We start from the raw sequence: 18264 nt of genomic DNA on the forward strand, positions 1-18264 counted from the left end.
CTTGTCTAGTTCCCTGGAGTCTCCATTGCGTCTCCATTGTATCTCCATGCCTCCATGGACGACATTCCGGCCCAGACTGCTGGTCACTGGCGGCACGGCTCCTCCGATGACCACGGGGACGGAATCCAGCAACCACTCGTGTTGTTGCTTCAAGGTCGACGATGGCTAGGGGGCAAGCATAGGGGGAAACGTGGCAAACAACCCAATGGATATGAAGGCATCACACATGAAAGACAAAGTTCTTCGTGAAGGCGATGCCGGAAAGGAGATGCCAAGATTGCAGCTAGGGCCGGGTTGGGGGTTTACATGTTGGACTGTTGCGTGGCCCGCTACACCACGCCGTCGGCACCGTTGTCGCGCTCCTTTGCGAGAGCGCACTACCGGGCAGTCCAGGAGGCGTACACCTCCAAGGAAGGCCGCCGCCACCGCCGCCGCCGACCTCAGGAGGCTTTTACTTAGCCTCGATGGCGCCCCCGCAACCTCGATGGCCAAGGTGTCCGCCGTGCATGAGGCCTTCGGCAGGACGGGCCGGGGTGAGCGCCCCTCGAGCGAGGACGTATGCCAGGTAGTTCTAGATTGGAAGAGAGATGGAGATTATATGAGTGCATATAGATAATGACTATATATGACATATGACGATTCCTTATAGCCATCAACTCACTAACCATGCTCTAAAACTTGCCGTTGGAAAACCCCAGCAAATCCCCCGCGAGTTTTTAAAAAAAAACCGCGGCCCACGACCCGATCTCGCCGCCCAAGATCTTCCGGTCTATCTCGCCCCTGCTCCTCCCCTGCTGCTCGACCTCGCCGCCGCCAGAGGTAGCACGGCGTCCCCGCCGTGAAAGGTAGCACCTCCACCCTTATTCCCCCTCCCCGTCCGCCCTCCTCATCCCCTCCTTCACCTCCTTCTCCCTCCTCCCTTCCTTCCCCTAACCCCCTCCCCCCATTCTTCCTGCCTCGTCCCTCGTCCGTCCTGTCGTGACGAACCCTAGCTTGTGAATTGTTTTATCTTGTACAGAGAGCTTTTTATGGCTAATTAGATTACGAGTATTTTGTTTTGTGAACTGCTTTATCTTCTGTACAGAGAGCCTAATTCGTTCCATAATTTTCTTTATACCTCAAATGCATGAAGATTGCCATTGCTATTGATTTGTATTCCTCTATTCTCTTCTGATTATGTTGTTTAAGTGGTAAGAATGAGCACAGTAGATGTTTCTCTTTCATACTCCCTCCGTCCCAAAATGAGTACTCTGTACTAACTTTAGCACAAAGTTGTACTAAAGTTAAGACGCTTATTTTGGGACCGAGGGAGTATCTTGTAGCTATTGTGCTCAGATCTAATTTTGTTGATCATATGTTGTAGCAATCGTGTGCAAATTCCCTTGGTCGGGGCATCAGTCGAGGGCACACACACTACCCCGAACTGAATTTCCTCCGCTGAACCGCAAGCAGGGACAACACTGGCGACTGAGAGGAGGAGGGGCTGCTGACAGCGGGATCGAGCGATGGCAGGTGAGCCCCGCGCCTGCCACGCCCAATGGTGTCCTTCCACGTGTCTCCCCACCTAACTGGAGGAGCCGTCTGCCCTTGCAGCTGTCCGGCGGCAGGTGGCGGCGAAGCGGGGTGGAGGTGGCGCGGCCGGAAAGAACTCATGGCTGGCGGCTGACGGGAGCAAGAGGTGGGGGGAGAAGTTCTTCCTGCTATACACGCCCTTCTGGCTCACGCTCTGCCTCGGCGTCGTCGTCCCCTTCAAGCTCTACGAGGTACTAGTACTAGCCGCCGTCACCTGTTGGTGGGTCTATCTCATCTTGGGAGCATTTTGGTGGATCCTAAAAGGAATATGGGATTCTAAGAGAAAGATTTGATCTTGGCAATATGTTTTGTGCCGATTGGATTTACATTTTTCTTCCTCTTAATCATTCTTGTATTTTTTGTTGCGATGTGCAGAGTTTCACGGAGCTGGAATATTTAGTTCTTGGATTGGTGTCAACCGTGCCTGCTTTTGTCATCCCTCTGCTCTTCGTAGGAAAGGTAATTTGGCATGCTCTTCCTACTCTCTCGTCAGATCAAGTTCGGAAGATCTGTTCAATGTGATATTCAGTCTTCAGAGGGTGCTCAATGCTCATGACTACTCTTCGTAGCAAAAAGGGCAGTATTTGCGCAGCAGTATTACTGTTTCACTAAATTCAGGTGTCTGCCGTTAAGTGAGAATTGAGAAACATTATATGCATATAAACATAGACATTAACATTTCGTTGCAATTAAGATGACAACCAGAGTTGAGAAAACATTTTATGTTGAGAATCTACTAGCACTCTGGTGTTTTGGATCAGCGGGCAATTCATGTTTCCAACCATAGCAGCAGTTTCTCTGGCCTACACAAAGGAATCCATCAGTGTTGCAGTAAATAAAAAATTAATAACGAGAGTAAGGGCGTGTATGCAAATATTAAATGCTGAACGAACACATGACAAAAACTATAAAAGTGGGGAAAGAACTGAAAGAGCAGGGATGGGAGGAGAGGGTTGCCTCAGCAAGTCAGCTTCTCTCCATAAGGATGGGCTCCTCTCTCTTGCAGCTCTCTTATTTGAGCTTCAGTTTTGCATTGCATCTTTTCCCTTTTGATTTGTCTTCCTATTTTCGATCCTAAACTACATCTTTTTTAATTTGGCCCATAAAGGATAAAATTACGAGCTTATTAATTATTATGTTACTCTTGTATACTGGTGTCATATATTTGAAAGTTAACTTCATTTTTTTTTTCATTTCAGGCAGATAGTATTAGAAGTTTAAAAGATCGTTACTGGGTCAAGGTATGTATTTTCAGTGTGGATCTTTTGTAAGCCAATTTGAGTTCCAGAAATGGACACAGTCCTGGAAAATCCCACAGTTGTATGTAGTATGATTCTGATATATGGATTTGATTCAGGATTATATTTTTCACCACAATTATACCTTACTCAGATATAACTTGGACCCGCAGAAATTTAGAAGTGGTTTTATAACAGTTGATGTATCAAATGTTTACCATATTTTTGTCAAGTGACACTCATGAAAGCTTTTGTACGCACATGAAAGCTTTTGTAGTATAAACTCAGCAAATTACCCTGTCTGAACAAACACTAGTGATATATATTCTTCAGTTATGACAGTACTTGCTTTGTTGCTAAACTACTAATAAAGGTATAATGAGTATTACTTCTCATTGTCTATGGGCTTAGTTTTATTTGGTAATGCATTTTCTCATATTATCTCTTTGGAACTGTTTGCTAAATCCACGATACATCTTTCAATTGCAGGCTAATGTTTGGATTATAATTTTCAGTTATGTCGGCAACTACTTTTGGACACATTACTTTTTCACAGTTCTTGGCGCATCCTATACTTTTCCTTCATGGAGGATGAATAATGTAAGATCTTCACACAAGGGATGGATGGGTGGAGAAATTTCACCGAGTGCTACACATGTCCTTTTTACTTACTAAACTTATAAAATCTTTTTGTGGAATACTAAACTTATAAAGTCAATCAATGGCTCAATGCTAAGGAAACTAGGAAATTGTCTCATTTCATTGCTTTATTCCCACTTCATATATTCCCTTCCATCAATTCTCTTCTGCAAATTAGGGGTTAATAGCAGGGTTGATGTTGGACGAGGATTTAGAGCTCTCGGGTGCTCCGCACCCCTATATGTACAATACCAGGAAAAAAAATACCGAGAAATTTGAAAAAAAATCTGGGGTTTTGGAATATCAAACGTGTGTTACCGATGTACTCCCTTATGAGGTTTGGTGAAAAAAATACCAGGAAACGTATTCGCGGTAAAAAGACAAAATTTCCTATGTATAGCAAAACACTGTTTGTGTACATTTTTTTCCGGGCAGTAATTCCTTCGCCACGGGTGCGTTTTTGGGTATTTTTTCACGAAATTTCGCACGGAAGTAGATTGGGGGACCAGGTTTGACATCCCGAAAATTTAGATTTTTTTGATTTTCTGGGAATTTTTTACGAATATTTTTCGTATAGGGGTGTGGAGCACCCGAGAGCTCCTGTGTATTTTCCGGTTGATGTTTGTGCATATTAGTTGAGTACCATACACTGACGGTATCATTCATCAATTCAGATTTTATATTTATTTTTTTAATTTTGATTTAAAACTTTGTTTGGTTGCTACATAGTTTCCGTCCCGTTGTGTACATTATTGACACAAACCAGATACACATCTGTTGCAATTCTGTTTGTAGTTCATCTGTGGGATAGTAACTAGTTATTCAAATGTGCTACACTAATTCTACTTATTTGTTTGCAATGCTTAATGATTTTCTTTTTTCATGTTTCAGGTACCCCATACAACATTTCTCCTAACTCATGCCTGCTTCTTGTTTTATCACATGGCATCGAATATGACACTTCGTAGATTACGTCACTCTACAGCTCACCTGCCACAGTCTATTCGGTGGTTGTTTGAAGCGGCATGGATTTTAGCACTCTCATACTTCATTGCATACTTGGAGACCCTAGCCATTGCAAATGTATGTTCCCGCATATATTTCTTCATGGATAGGGTGCTATGAATACTATGAGATTTTTTCTCCCCAATCTACTAATATTTAACTTTCATCTGCTTGCTTACAGTGGCAATCATCAATATTTTGTGCCTTAGTTCTAGAGTACAAACTATTTTGATTGAATCCAATCTGTTATTACTTTTTGTATGTGTTTCTCATGTGGCTCAATTGCACAGAACCCATCTATTCTAACAATGTATCCTGCTGGACTAGGTAGATACCAGAGAACATGCAGCCAATGCCTGTTTTGAATCTCTAGTTATGGGCAATTGTGGATAAGAACTTCTAGGCAATCCTTGATATCTCTTAATCTTTTTGCTAACTACTACTCCGTCCGGTCCATAATAAGTGTCGCAGTTTTGAACTAAGGTTGACCTTAGTTCAAAACTGGGAGACTTATTTTGGATCGGAGGGAGTAGGTTATATCAAATTTGTATTGTCCATTAACATATAAATCACTAGTAGCTTGTACAATGCTTTCGACACACGTTCTACTGTTCATTGTGCGGGCATTGTGAGCCTGCAATCAATTCTCTGGTGCACTCGGAAGAATAAAATAACAATTAGGTAAATATAATCAAATACTTATACTTTACATACAAAACAGATGTCATATGTAAATAATATTTAAAACAGCGCCTGGTTATTGTCACTTAATATTTTGAGGAAATTACTGCTTCATATTTTGGTTGCTTGACTTGGAGAAATCCTTAGTTCCTAATGTAAATTTTATCATCTACTCCGTATTTGACTAAGATTCATTTACCTTATGTCTCACGAATTTAATGCTGTAGTGTTTACATTTTTGGTGTAAGCAGAGGTTTTTCTGTCGGTCTTGTTTATTTTCCATGCATCAGAATTTCGTAAGGTACTTTTGGAAAAAATAAAAAGGCAAAACATTCTACCCCCATGCTGCAACTATTTTGTGGCACATAACACTGTATTATGAAGTTATGTTATACACAGCCACAGTATGTCATTATTTGTGATGTACATACAATTGATGTTGTTTTCACTTTTCAGTGATGCTATCCAGAAAGCTAAATGTTTCTTTGCTTATTATACTAAGATCTTTCCGCTTCTGCATCCTTTTTTTTATTTGTGAATGAAGTCTTCCCTTTCTGCTCCCCAAGATACTACATTCCTGATGTTGAAATTGACCTTGCAGTTTCCATATTACGAATTCGTCGATCGGGACATAATGTACAAAGTTGGATCATTGTTTTATGCAATATACTTCCTCGTCAGCTTTCCGATGTTCTCAAGGTAAAAGTTGTCTGAATTTAGACGTGTACAACTGGTTTCATCGATAATGTCATCTTTGCTCTATTTCATATTGTTGATCTATCAGCTATGCACAGGGAGAATATTCTCCTTTGCTCCTCCATCTGCTATGACTTCATCTATCAAGCTCATTCTTAAACAGCAATATCTGGTTCTGAACTCAGTCAATGCTTGCGAAAACATTTACTTTTCTCGAGCTGGCTATCTTAAACATCGCTAGCTTGAATACCCAAAATAATAAGCATAGTTCTAAATTCCAACAACTTACTTTCGCTCACATCATCGCAGCTGGGTGGATAGGCCTCTCACTGTTTTCTCTTTCCTACTACTCCCTCCGTCCAGAAATACTTGTCCTAGAAATGGTTGTATCTAGACTTAATTTTAGTTATAGATACATTCATTTTATTCATTTCTAGGACAAGTATTTTCGGACGGAGGGAGTAGTTGTCAATCTCATTATCCATATTCAACTCTGTGCAACTCTTATTTGGCATTCAGGATCGACGAAAAAGCAGAGAAGTGGGCCCTTTCCAGGGTAGCCGTCGACGCTCTGGGCGCAGCGATGCTCGTCACGATAATACTTGATTTATGGCGCATATTTCTGGGGCCAATCGTGCCCATCCCCGAATCAAGACGGTGCGCCCAGCCGGGGCTAGCATGGTTTCATGCGCAGAATGAAAGCGTCTAGTCCAGGAACGATGTGGATTCTTCTGTTCCCATGTGTACCGCTGACCCTCCGCCAGTGCCGGTGTTCTTCAAGAATCAAGAATGTTCGCCTCTCCGTTGGAGGGATGAGAATTGCACCGTCAAGGCGTGGTTCTTGCTGATTAATGGATCGATTTATTGTCTGCATGTTGTATTTGCTTTGTGCGAATAGCGAACTGGTAATTTGTAAGTTCAGCCTGATCTTAGAAACCATCTTGAGTAAGGTTGAGGCAATGAAGATTTGATGTCAACCAGAAAGGGATTCTTTTTTTTTTCTTTGAGAAAACCAGAAAATGGTTCTTGATGCACCATGGTCTGAGTGCGGCTCGACTGTACCCTTCTCGGTGTTTGGGGCATGCATGTCTAAGGTTAACTCTGACGCATTTGATCCGTGCGTGTCCGTTTGGATCGAAGATCAGAACATCCACATGACTATCGAAGAAACCAGGAACAATGGTTACAGTTCTCATTTCAGATTGACCGAGTTGGTAGGAGCGCAATGATCAGGACCAGTTAGTGTAGAGTTGCAGGTTGCGCGGCCCTAGGACCTAGGTTCCTCTACCCCATCAGTTTAGGATGAGTATTGAGAAAAACAATCATAATTGGGGTTTTGATTCCACAGGACTACCACTTCCAAAACGTCAACAACAATGTACCAGGTGAAACTATTTTTTGATAAGGAAACTACCATTTTAGGTTAATGGTTGTTTCAGACAATTTATGTTTCGTTCTTTTGGCAGCTTAAAAAATAAGCCGCATGTTTCCCAGCATTTTTCATAAGTTGCCTCTTTCATTTATTGGAGCTTCTATACTACTCCATCCGTCCCATAATGTAAGACGTTTTTTGACACTCATCAAATTTAGGGTCAACTTATATTTTAAGCTTGGGAGAGATAACTTATTTTTAAGAGCATGTCTAAGAGAGCCCTCAAAAACTCAACCTTCAAAACCAGTTTGAGGGCTGAGAAAATGACGTTTTGAAAGCCGAAAATCCCTGGCGCAGATCATGATCATATTCTGTTTTGATGGTTGGTTTGAGGGCATGATCTGCGCCCCGGCCTTCAAATCTTCAAAACAGGACAACAACATAAATCACTCTCAAATTTGCAAATGATCATGATCACATACATGAAACAAACTTGCAAATCATCATCATCACATAGTAAATCCCATGGACATCATAGCAAAACATACAATGTGCAAATGATCATCATTGCATAGTCATCGGAGACATCATTTGCAAAACATAAAATGTACGAACAACTTCAAGCACCGGTGAAGTTGTCCACACCTCCATCGCCTCCACCACTCATCGGAGACTCACCTCGGAGAGTAGACGACGCACCACCACCAGCACCACGCAGTAGCCTCTTCCTGTCCGCGATGTTCTCCTTGTACTCCTTCCAACATGGAAGTCGAAGGAAGCAAGTGGAGGAGACCCAATGTTCACCTTCATCGAGCAAGGCCCTATATGACACGGTTGGTGCGGACATTTCATCGAACACGTCGGTCGCGGTTGGCGGCGTTGGAGCGGCTGTGCTCGGTGATGGCGGTGCCGCGGTATGTTCTGCCCCCCGCTTGCGGCTTGCAAGCTGCTTCTCCTTGCGCTTGGGAGCAGCCGTGGTGGAGGTTGCCGACTTGGCGGGCTTCAACGCCTTCCCCGCCGGTTTCGCCGCCTTCGCCGCGGGGGCAGGCACGGGCGGCTTGCTTGGCACGACGTGGGTGCCCGCCCGCCTCCGTTTTTGGCCGATGTGGGTGGCCGCCACCATCTCCGCCACGGCGGCGTCGATCGAGGTGGCCGGAGGCGGGAGGCGTGGGGCGGGGGCGGGCACAGGCGCGGGCGCGGATGAAGCCGGCGGCGAAGGAGCGGCGGAGGGTGTGGTCGGGGGCTAGAGGGGCTGCATGGCCGGCGGCGGTGACAAGAACGGACGGTGGCGACGCGGATGAAGCCGGCGGCGGGGAGAGGAGGCTTGGGAATTTTCCCTCCCGCGCACAGAGTTGACCAAGTGAGGGTTGGGCCTTCAACTTGCCCCAAACCCTCACTAGTGCAGGTTGGCCTCGAACTTGAGGGTTCGGCCTGGAATTTTTTTTTTGAGGGTTTAGGGATTTGAGGGTACTGATCTGCGTCTTTTTTTTGCTCAACCCTCAAACTGACAGTTATTTTGAGGGTTTGACCACTTTGAGGGCTCTATTAGACATGCTCTAAGCCATCCAAAAGAACTGACCCTTAAACGTGTTTATGACAGATGGGACCCACCAACAGAAGTGATGTGGTTAACTTTGTTATATTTGACCGGGACCTAAGGGGTTATGACATGTGGGACCCACCTGTCAGTTCTACTGAAAAAATGCTACATGTTCAAAAAGAATAGCTTCTCCTTCCTCCTGACGTGCCCGGACAAGGTCCACGGCTACGGTCCGCACCGCGCGCTGCAGGTTCGCTGCTTCCCTCCGACACCAGTGCCAGCGCCCGCGGCACTTGCTACTCCCGCCCGACCTCATGGCGCACGGGCCGGCGACCTCCTTGGCCACCTCGCCCAGCGACGCGTCTCCGGTGGCTTGGACGCGGCCGGTTGTCTCGACGCACCGCGCCGCTGGTGGCCCGGACGCGGCTTGGACGTGGCCGGTCCCCGCGCTCGCTGAGCTCCCTGGCCACCCCGTGCCGCCGTTGGCCTGGACGTTGCCGGAGACCATCCCATGACGCACCACCATGTCACAGAGCTTCGCCAGGCCCCCACCTAACTCCCGATGTTTTAATTGAACTAAGAATCCTCGAACTTCGGCGCCCTTGTCGTTTAACTCGCCTCGGTCTGGCGGCTGCGCTGCCAAACTGGTGCCGTCCGACGTGCCCCGTGGCTTCTGTTACCTCCTCCGTCACCGCGGCGTCGTAAAGAAGCAAGTGGACAACACCACGTCGAGCTCTTCTTCCACCTTTCACCTCGCCACGACGGCATGCTCAGGTCGCCGCCTCCGACAGCCAAGGCGGCGACCTCGTGTCCCTCATGAAGCTGCGACTTTCATGCACGTGCTCGAGGTAAGCCACACGTCCCTCCTTTCTCTCCCTGGTCCTCTCGCTTCTTAGCGTTGCCTAGTGCCAAGCACCTCCCGACACCGCCGGCGAGGTGTGTGGGAGAATGCCCCGGAGAGGTGAGGGAGTGGAGGGAGGAGAGAGAGACTGCTGACATGTGGGGCCTCCTATCAGAGCGGTCAAACATAACGGTCAGCCTGACATGTGGGCCACAGCTGTCATAATCTCGTATTTATATTGACGTTTTGAAAATAATATTCCCTCCGTTCCTAAATATAAGTCTTTTTAAAGTTTCACTATAGACTACATACAAAGCAAAATGAGTGAACCTACACTCTAAAATATATCTATATACATCCGTACGTAATTTATAGTGGAATCTCTAAAAAGACTTACATTTAGGAGCGGAGAGAGTAGTTATTTCCTCCGTTTTAAAATAGACGACTCAACTTTATACTAACTTTATCGAACCCAATTATGATACTCCCTTCGTCCCAAAATAAGTGTCTTGAGCTTAGTATGAATTTGTATTAGAACTAGTATAAAGTTGAGACACTTATTTTGGGATGGAGGAGTAGTTTTTTGTTAAATATTGCTTTGTTTAAGATCTAAGCAATTGTTAGAACATCTACAGTCGGACTTGGTAAATCTGATCTCTTAAACGCGCACATACGCGTCTGGGGTGCGTGCGCAAATACTTATCGGTTAGGCCTCATATTTTCCTTGTCATAGTCGGACATCTCAATTAGCATACATCAAATTCATACAAACTTATGCAACTACATAAATGGTGCATTATACACATCGTCCGGCTACTAGATCATAACATGCCATCAAACTAGCAAAATTTGGCATATTTGGCTATGATGGAGAAGATCATGCCCGGCTGCCCTTGCCCTTCCCGACGCCATTGCCGTCCTTCTCGCAAAGTACTGGTCGAAGACGCAGTAGGGATCAAGCCGGATCTGCTCGTCGTCGGAGCTGTCCAGCCCATCAGTATCCTCCTTCTCCTTGGGTGCCAGGCCGGTGGGACTCAAACTCCGTCGGACCAGCAATGGGAAAGGGGAGATTTGAAGGCTCCTTGGACCGTGATGATCCAGCCTCAGAGGATCTGAGCGCCCGATGCGCTGACATTATGGAGTCGCGCCAGACAGATCCTCCCGTGATCGGGCGCTGTCCTCCCCGAAGTGGCGGAGTGCAGTGCGGACGACCAATGCCTCCTTCAACCCACACGGGACAACACCCCAATTGGCAGATATGGACTGGCCAGAGTCAGATCCGCTGCCCGCCATGTCGGAGATCGCAGGACGGAAGCTTGGGTGGCAGAAAGGAGTGGAGTGAAGTGGTTAGGGTTTGGTCCTGTGAGCAGATTGGGAGGAATATATGTGGGGTTGGGTAGGCCAGCGTGGGCTAGGACAGATGTGGCAGACGCATGACTGGGTGCTCCATATACGCCCCATATTTGGGCTGGACATAAGAGGTGTCGGTCAACCAGAACGTATGAGGCCCGTTTAGGGCGCCCGTCTAGGTCATATTTTTGTGACCAGTTAGTGAGCGGGCCGTCCGGCCAGGCGTTTGTGGTTTTGAGGGCAAGTCCAACGCGCGACCCCCATCTTGTCCGCGCTCGTTCGTTTGGGCCAAAACGGACGGATGGTCAGCCCAAGGTGTGGCCGCATCCGCATATTATGTCCATTTGGCGTCCGACCCGCCCCATTTCTGACGCAAACATGCGCCCGGTTTGTGTCTACACGGACGCCAAACGGACGGGCACGCGGTTGCCCCTCGTTGGCCTCGGGGACGCGTGGAAGCCATCCACCTACCTCCACCGCCCAAAATTAGTGCGTACGCGCGGCAGACCCGACTATCATTCACACGGGCGGATGGTCGCCATCCTTTCTTAATGTGCAAGCCGTGGACGGGCCAATCCATAGCTTCCACTTCCTGGACGACCTTCCTCCTCGAGCCCCGACACGAGAAAACCCTAGCCACCATGTCGCACCCTATTCGCCTACCTCCCCGCCGGCGCCATGGGCTGGCATTGGATCGGCAACGGGAAGCACGACCACGAGGCCGGCTCCTCCTCTGGCCAACGCCGCTCCAACAGGTCCGTGCCGCCCGCATCGCCTGCTCCCTCAGCTTTCGAGATCGCGTCGCCGGCGGCCGTGCATCACGACTGCCCGTACGTCCACGTCGATGTGTGCTGGCGTTACTGGGAGACGGCGAGGACATTGTTGTGGGGAGATGTCCACCTGCCAAACAACTGGCATCACTCCGCCGACCGCGTGACGATCCCTTCACTGCCCGTGAGCAGCCGCGGCTACCACGCGGAGATCAACTATCGGCGCGCCCGCCTGCCACCGGATCTGCTGGAGGACCCTAGGTACGCCATAGATTCGCCGTTGTGATACGTGGCTCCGCGACGAGCACGACCTGCAGCGACAATCATTTTTCGCCAGTCGTCCTCCTAGCCTGCACCGCCCACGTCCTCCTCCTGCTGACAACCCTCCCCAAACGAGGGGCCGTTGGCGTGTACGCAGCATCATGCCGATGCCTTCTCCGTCCCTGTCACCGCCACCGCCACCGCCCATGACCGAGGAGGAGGAAGCCCGCCTCATTAGGCGGGTCATGGAGGACTCCATGGCCACCCATGATGAGCGGCAATGGGATGGCCTGGAGACCGTGCTGGCCCTCTCTGCGGCCGGCGACGTGGCCATCCCGGAGCTGGATCTCGAAGTCAAGGAGGAGGTGCAGGAGGAGGAGGCCCGCCTCATGAGGCGGGTCATAGCACTCCATGGCCACCCATGACGAGCGGCAATGGGATGGCCTAGAGAACGCGCTGGCCCTCTCTGTGGCCAGCGACGTGGCCATCCCGGAGCTGGATCTCGACGTCAAGGAGGAGGTGCAGGAGGAGGAGGTCGTGGAGGAGCCGCCCGTCGCCGTGTGGAGCCCTCGTCTTATGGGCTAGCGGTGGAGCTGGTCGTGCACAGCGCAGGAGATGGACAACTCGATGGGCGTCGGCCCATGGTCAGCCACGCCGCCGCGGTCACTAGAGCAGGAGCAGGTGCCACGGGAGGAGGTAGTGCAGGCGCCGGCGGCGCCTACGGTCTGACAGGGGCCGCCAGCACACCTTTGGCAGCCACCTCCCTATGTCGACCTCACCAACGACGATGATGAGTAGGACGTGACTCCTAAAGACGATGGCGCACCGATAGCCGCATGACCGTGAGTTTACGGCCATGTCCGTTTTCCTGCCTCAAACGGACGAATTGGACGTTCATTTGGGGTTGTGCGTTGGAGTTGACATGAGATTTGAGGCGCCCGGCGTAGATGCTCCCAGACAGAATATCTCATACAAGGTGAAAAACAATACTCCCTCCGTTCCTCTATATAGTGCGCATGGATTGAAGCCCACATACCAATGAGTGAGCTGGAGCTGTACTTTGGACTAAAGTAGCCCTGCATGCATAATTTGTCTTTACCCATGTGCCCAGTGCTCCTGCATGTCCTGTGATTCTAGTAGGGGTAACTTTTGTCCAAATGACCATTCTGCTGCATATACGCACTACATTTCGGAATCTGAGAGAAAAAAGCATACGCACTATAAAATGGAATGGAGGGAGTACTAAAATCAGGACGCTTCTCAAAGCCGCCAATTGATAAGGTATCTCGCGCCTCTTATTTTATTTGTTCCCGGGAATGTGGAGCAGTCTCATCCTTCGAACAGCTCTCCCAGCATCTCCTCCAAGTCGTCCGGAGTGGTGTTTCCAAAGATGATGCGCTTCTCCAGCTCCGGATGCTCCTCCAGGTACTCGAGGTAGCCCGTAATAACCCTCTCGGTGATGGTTTTCCGCAGCATGCGCCTGAGCTGGGGGCTTGGCACCTTCCAGAACTTCTGAAGCTTGTAGATCCGATGAAACGCCGACAGGAACCTAGCGAGCGACGAACTGTTGTTCCAGCGGAGCAGCTGCCCGGAGGTCGACTCAGATATGCAGGACAGCACGTGAGCCCATGACACCTCGAAGTAACAGTCAATGTACTTCTCGCTCTCCGGCGGAAGCTCCCAGTGGTTTTGGGCCCATGCTATGAGCTTGGATGACTCGAGCTGCTGCGTCACGAAACAGGAGTTGTTGAGCAGGAACAGGTACCTCAGGCTTTGGTCCGTGCACAGTTTCGATTTCCTCCACAGCAGATCCTTCAGATACTCGATGGTGTCGTGTATCAGGGCACGGAGGTTCTCGAAGTGGTAGTTCAGCACGGCGCTCCTGATCAGCACGACGCAGTCCACGATGAACCGGGTGTTCCTGTGAACCTCGCCTCCTCCCCGTGGAACGTCGGCCGCCCACGAGTCCTCCTCCTCCATGAATGTCCTGACCTCCTCCATCGTGCTGCATATGGCTCCGTTCAACTTGTTCTCTTCTGTGGACAAGGAGCCGTTGATCTCGTCTCGATCACGCCCTGGGTTTCTTTCGAAATCCGCCTGCGTGACCAGTTGAAAGATGAGGCGTCGGAGACGCAGACGTACATGTTCAGCACGGCCCACAGCTTGTCCCCCGGAGCGTGGCCCTTTGGAGAGTCAGGGACGACGACGGCGTCGACGAAGGCGAGCATCTTGTCGATGCTCGCTTTGCCGAAGCGCGCGCTTGCAGGCGTCGGCTCGTCGACGGCCACGACGTGCAGCTCTCTCATGGTGAGAACGATTATGGCAAGAGCTCGGACCCACCTCTCTACCAGGTCCTGAAGCGACGGCGCCGACATGCCTGCTTGGAGCTGCCGCAAGTCACGTCCAGCTCCGAGAACCACGTCCCCAGGGCTTCGATAGGCGCGTCGTGGAAAGCCTGGACCATGTGCTGTGTGTATCCGTCGTGCACCATTCGGCGGGCGATCTCCCGGAGCTCGAGGTCGCAGAGCGCCCTGGCGCCCGCAGCGGCATGCGCCGAGCCGGAGGAGAAGCCGGAACCGTTGGACGGGTAGGACGAAGCACCAGACTGGCTGGAGTAGCTGGAGCCGGTACTGCCGTACTGGGCGAACAGAGCTGATCTGATCAGCCCGCCGGAGACGGCGACTCGCCGGATGGAGCCGCGGTAAGAGTTGCGCGGCGGGCGGGCAGCCGCGAACTCGTCAAGGCCGGTGCTCTCCTCCGACACTGCAGCGAGCCACCCAGCCATGCCGGTACTAGTGCAGCTGTGCCTGTGGATTATGGTTTAGGACGAACGAGATCTCACAAATGGATGAGTACCAGTGTGTACTGTGTACCACTACCTAAGGCATTGGGATCAAGTTCATAGGGGAGCACAGGTGCCGACATGGGACACCGGAGTCAACACCAATGTGGACAGTACCCACCCTTGCACAACTGCGTAGTATTTTCTACACAGGTGCGTAGTACCCACCCTTCCACGCGTTAAATTGGTGGATGAACAATATAATTCCTGTGACCAGGAGCGTGATGCCTCTCCATGGAGCCCTTATTTTGTCACCATTCTCTTCTACGCTGTTCTCATCCTTGTCTTATCTTCCCGTCCAGTAAGCTGTTTTTCTAAATGGGTGTGTCTTAGGCTCTAAGCATCTGCATCAAGACTTTCACCACACTAGCAGGTTTCAACTTTTTTTTGAGAGAGAGAGCGAGAGAAAACGCGTCGACTTTCCCTTAAAAACAAAAATAAACACAAATTCCTCAAAGAAAAAAGAGAGAAGAGAATGTTGCAAACTGATACCAGGCAGCTACACACAACTTGTTTATAGCTTGCTTAAGTCATTTTTTTGAAGTGTAAATCAAATCATTTTTGTTATTGCGATCTCACATCGCAAAGGCCCGCCTCTTCGCAAGCGATTGTGTTTTGGCTGTGTTTGTGGTATATATACTATCTAGGGCTGGACCAAAAGCTCGTAGCTCGCGAGCTTAATGAGCGCTCAACACTTCGGCTCGTTAAGCTCGAAGCTCGCTTCTTAATGAACAGAGCCAATCATTGATTTCAGCTCGTTAAGCTTAACGAGCTTAATAAACAAACTCACGAGTTTCATGAGTAGCTCGTTAAGCTCATTAGCAACAACATAACATATATTTTCATCTTACATGACAAACTTTTTATACCACCTCAATCCATCAATTCAATCTAATCGACATATAAGGCAACAAACTAGTGTATTTTTTTGTAGTCACTATATTTCATCTTGAAAATCACACCTACACATTCATCATGTATATCATAACACATTATAATTTGTTAACGAGCACCCGCGAGTGCTCACGAGCTTAACGAGCTTCAAACGAGCCGAGCCGAGCAGGATTTTCTGCTCGTTAATCTTAACGAGTTTAACGAGCCGAGCCTTAATGAGCACGAGCTTAACGAGTACGAGCTTAACGAGCCGAGCTGCTCGTTAGTCCACCCCTAATACTATCTCTGCTTTATTTACTCTGCATAATTTTTGTGGTGATTATTTACTCTGCATACACCACATGAAAAATATTGTATGCCAAGTGTCGGTACTGGCGGCAACACTCTAAAAAAATGAGAGTAATTGACAAAAAACTACCACATTTGACGTATCCGTCCCACAGAACTACCACATTTTGAAAAGTGACCGAAAACTCCAGATTAGTACTAATTTTGTGACAAAAAACTACCAAGTTGAGTTGATGACCGTTTTTATGATTTTAAACCTTTTTATGACATGTGGGACCGGCATCAAAGTCAACTCTGTTTATTTTGACCATCAAGTTAACTGTTATGACAGATGGGACCCACACGTCAACCTTCTTCTTCCTCCCCTCCTCCCTCTCTTTGGCATTTCAACAAACACCTCTTGTGCATGAGATGGAAGCAGGGGAGCTCCGGCCGCCTGCTCGCTTTACACCACGTCGGACCCCAGCATGAGCGCCGGGTGAACCAGCTCCGGGTCGGCTCTGCCTCGCACTGCACGGTGGCAGTGGCGGCAGCCTTCGCGGCGACATCGATGTCAGTGTCGCGAGCTACTGCTCGATGGTAGATGCGGGCCTGGCCGGCCGCCGGGCGTGGCCGTGTGTGGGCTGCAGGGGGCGGTGCGGCGCTGGGAGGAGGAGGCGGGGCGAGCCGTGAGCGCGGGTCAGGGAGGGTTCACGCGGCAGAGGCAGAGGCGGGAGCCGAGCAGCGGCGGGGCTGCGGCAAGGCACGCAGGCCGGTGGGCAGCGCGAACGGCACGAGCGGTCTGCGGCGGCGGGGCCGGCAAGCGGCAGTGGCAGCAAGCCAGCAGGGGGCGCGGGCAGGAGCTGCACGGCAACACGCAAGGGAGGCCAGGGGCTCGCCGGCGCGGGCAGCAGAGGCCAGCAGCGGGGACAACGACGGTAGCGACAGGTAGCAACGACAACAGATAGAGGAGCAGCGGCAGTAGTGACGAGCTTCGGCAACAATGGCGGCGGTGGCTACCAGCATGGAAACGAACTGGAAAGACATCCTGGAGCAGGCGAGCGCCGTTAGCCGTTAGCGCGGCAGCCGTCCCGACAGGTGGGCCAGCTCTGTCAGAAAGGGGTTTAAAATGATTAAATCGGTCTTCAACTCGATCTGGTAGTTTTTTGTCACGAAATTAGCACTAATCTGGAGTTTTTGGTCAGTTTTCAAAATGTGGTAGTTCTGTGGGATGGATACGTGAAATGGGGTAGTTTTTTGTCAATTACCCAAAAAAATGATACTCGACAAAAAGGTGATTTGCCAAGTGTTACACTCGGCCAAAAAAAGCTTATTTTTCTGGAGGGAATTTAAAATGGAGTATATAAGTACCTAATATGTGTTTTTCTTGAATTTTAACCCATTGTTTATATACATGTAGTTCAAAATTGAATAATCCACAATAAATAGCTAGAAATGCAATTTATGCTCTTAAAATTAGCACACGGTCTAGAAAAATGTCAGAAATTGGCGTTAGGAACATAATGGAACATGTTGCGTGTCAGAAAAATTAAGGATGTTTTAGATAAAAATGTGTTCCTATTCTTAAACCATTAAGTGCATTTCTAGGCATTTAATACATAAAAGAAAGGGTGGATGAACCCTCTACGACGAGCCTTGAATTTACCAAAAGTGAAGTTTCCGTACATACATTCCAACGGATAACGCAAATCAAAGCTATTTTATGTCTATGAGGCTAGTTTGAACTATGCCTTTTCTCCTTTCTACACCCCTCTTCACACAAGTTTCGCACATTAGACTTCCTTGAACCATCCATCTGATCCCCACGGTCGTGACACCACTTTCTAAACTAAAGTTTCCAAAATCCAATGCGGAACCAAGCAATAAGAGAAATTCATCATGGTAATTATTAGTCAAAAACCAAAGTGGAACGGAGAGTCAGTTACAATGAATTTTTTTTATCTAGGAATCATGTTGAAAGAACAACATTCTTAATTGAAATTTGAATTGCAAATGTACTAAACAATGCACAAAATAGGTTAATTTATGTTATTAATTCAATGTTTAGGCCTTATCCAAGAAAATAAAAGAAATTCCAAACATCATATTGCCGAAACTCGACATCAAACATGAGTTTATTGAAAAATAATAATTGAAAAATGCAAACGAGAGAACATGAAACTTGACATGATATTATTATATTATCCCTAGCGACTATCATAAAAACTAGAGACAGATTGACAAAATTTGTCAGATGGATTCCTTAGAAACCGAACCTTCTGCCAGGAAGAATCGT

General features: G+C 48.6%; 1 protein-coding gene across 1 annotated transcript; it reads left to right on the plus strand.

Annotated features, from left to right (window-relative positions):
• The first annotated feature begins 734 nt into the window (after nucleotides 1–734).
• On the plus strand, nucleotides 735–6814 carry LOC119324494 (cycloeucalenol cycloisomerase-like). Its single transcript, XM_037598285.1, has 9 exons — nucleotides 735–845; nucleotides 1364–1512; nucleotides 1594–1763; nucleotides 1948–2031; nucleotides 2772–2813; nucleotides 3300–3410; nucleotides 4341–4532; nucleotides 5737–5834; nucleotides 6351–6814. Exons 2-9 carry the CDS (start codon nucleotides 1506–1508, stop codon nucleotides 6538–6540), a joined length of 894 nt encoding a protein of 297 aa, XP_037454182.1. The 5' UTR covers nucleotides 735–845; nucleotides 1364–1505; the 3' UTR covers nucleotides 6541–6814.
• Nucleotides 6815–18264: the final 11450 nt, after the last annotated feature.

The sequence above is a fragment of the Triticum dicoccoides genome, chromosome 6B, assembly GCF_002162155.2.
Source record: "Triticum dicoccoides isolate Atlit2015 ecotype Zavitan chromosome 6B, WEW_v2.0, whole genome shotgun sequence".
NCBI classification, from domain to species: domain Eukaryota; kingdom Viridiplantae; phylum Streptophyta; class Magnoliopsida; order Poales; family Poaceae; genus Triticum; species Triticum dicoccoides.

What these genes read in the sequence shown, in the direction of transcription:
- LOC119324494 (XM_037598285.1), top strand. An exon ending in TCCCCTTCAAGCTCTACGAG is followed by an intron (nt 1,764 to 1,947) that starts GTACTAGTACTA and finishes TGCGATGTGCAG; the next exon opens with AGTTTCACGGAGCTGGAATA. An exon ending in AGCTTTCCGATGTTCTCAAG is followed by an intron (nt 5,835 to 6,350) that starts GTAAAAGTTGTC and finishes TTTGGCATTCAG; the next exon opens with GATCGACGAAAAAGCAGAGA.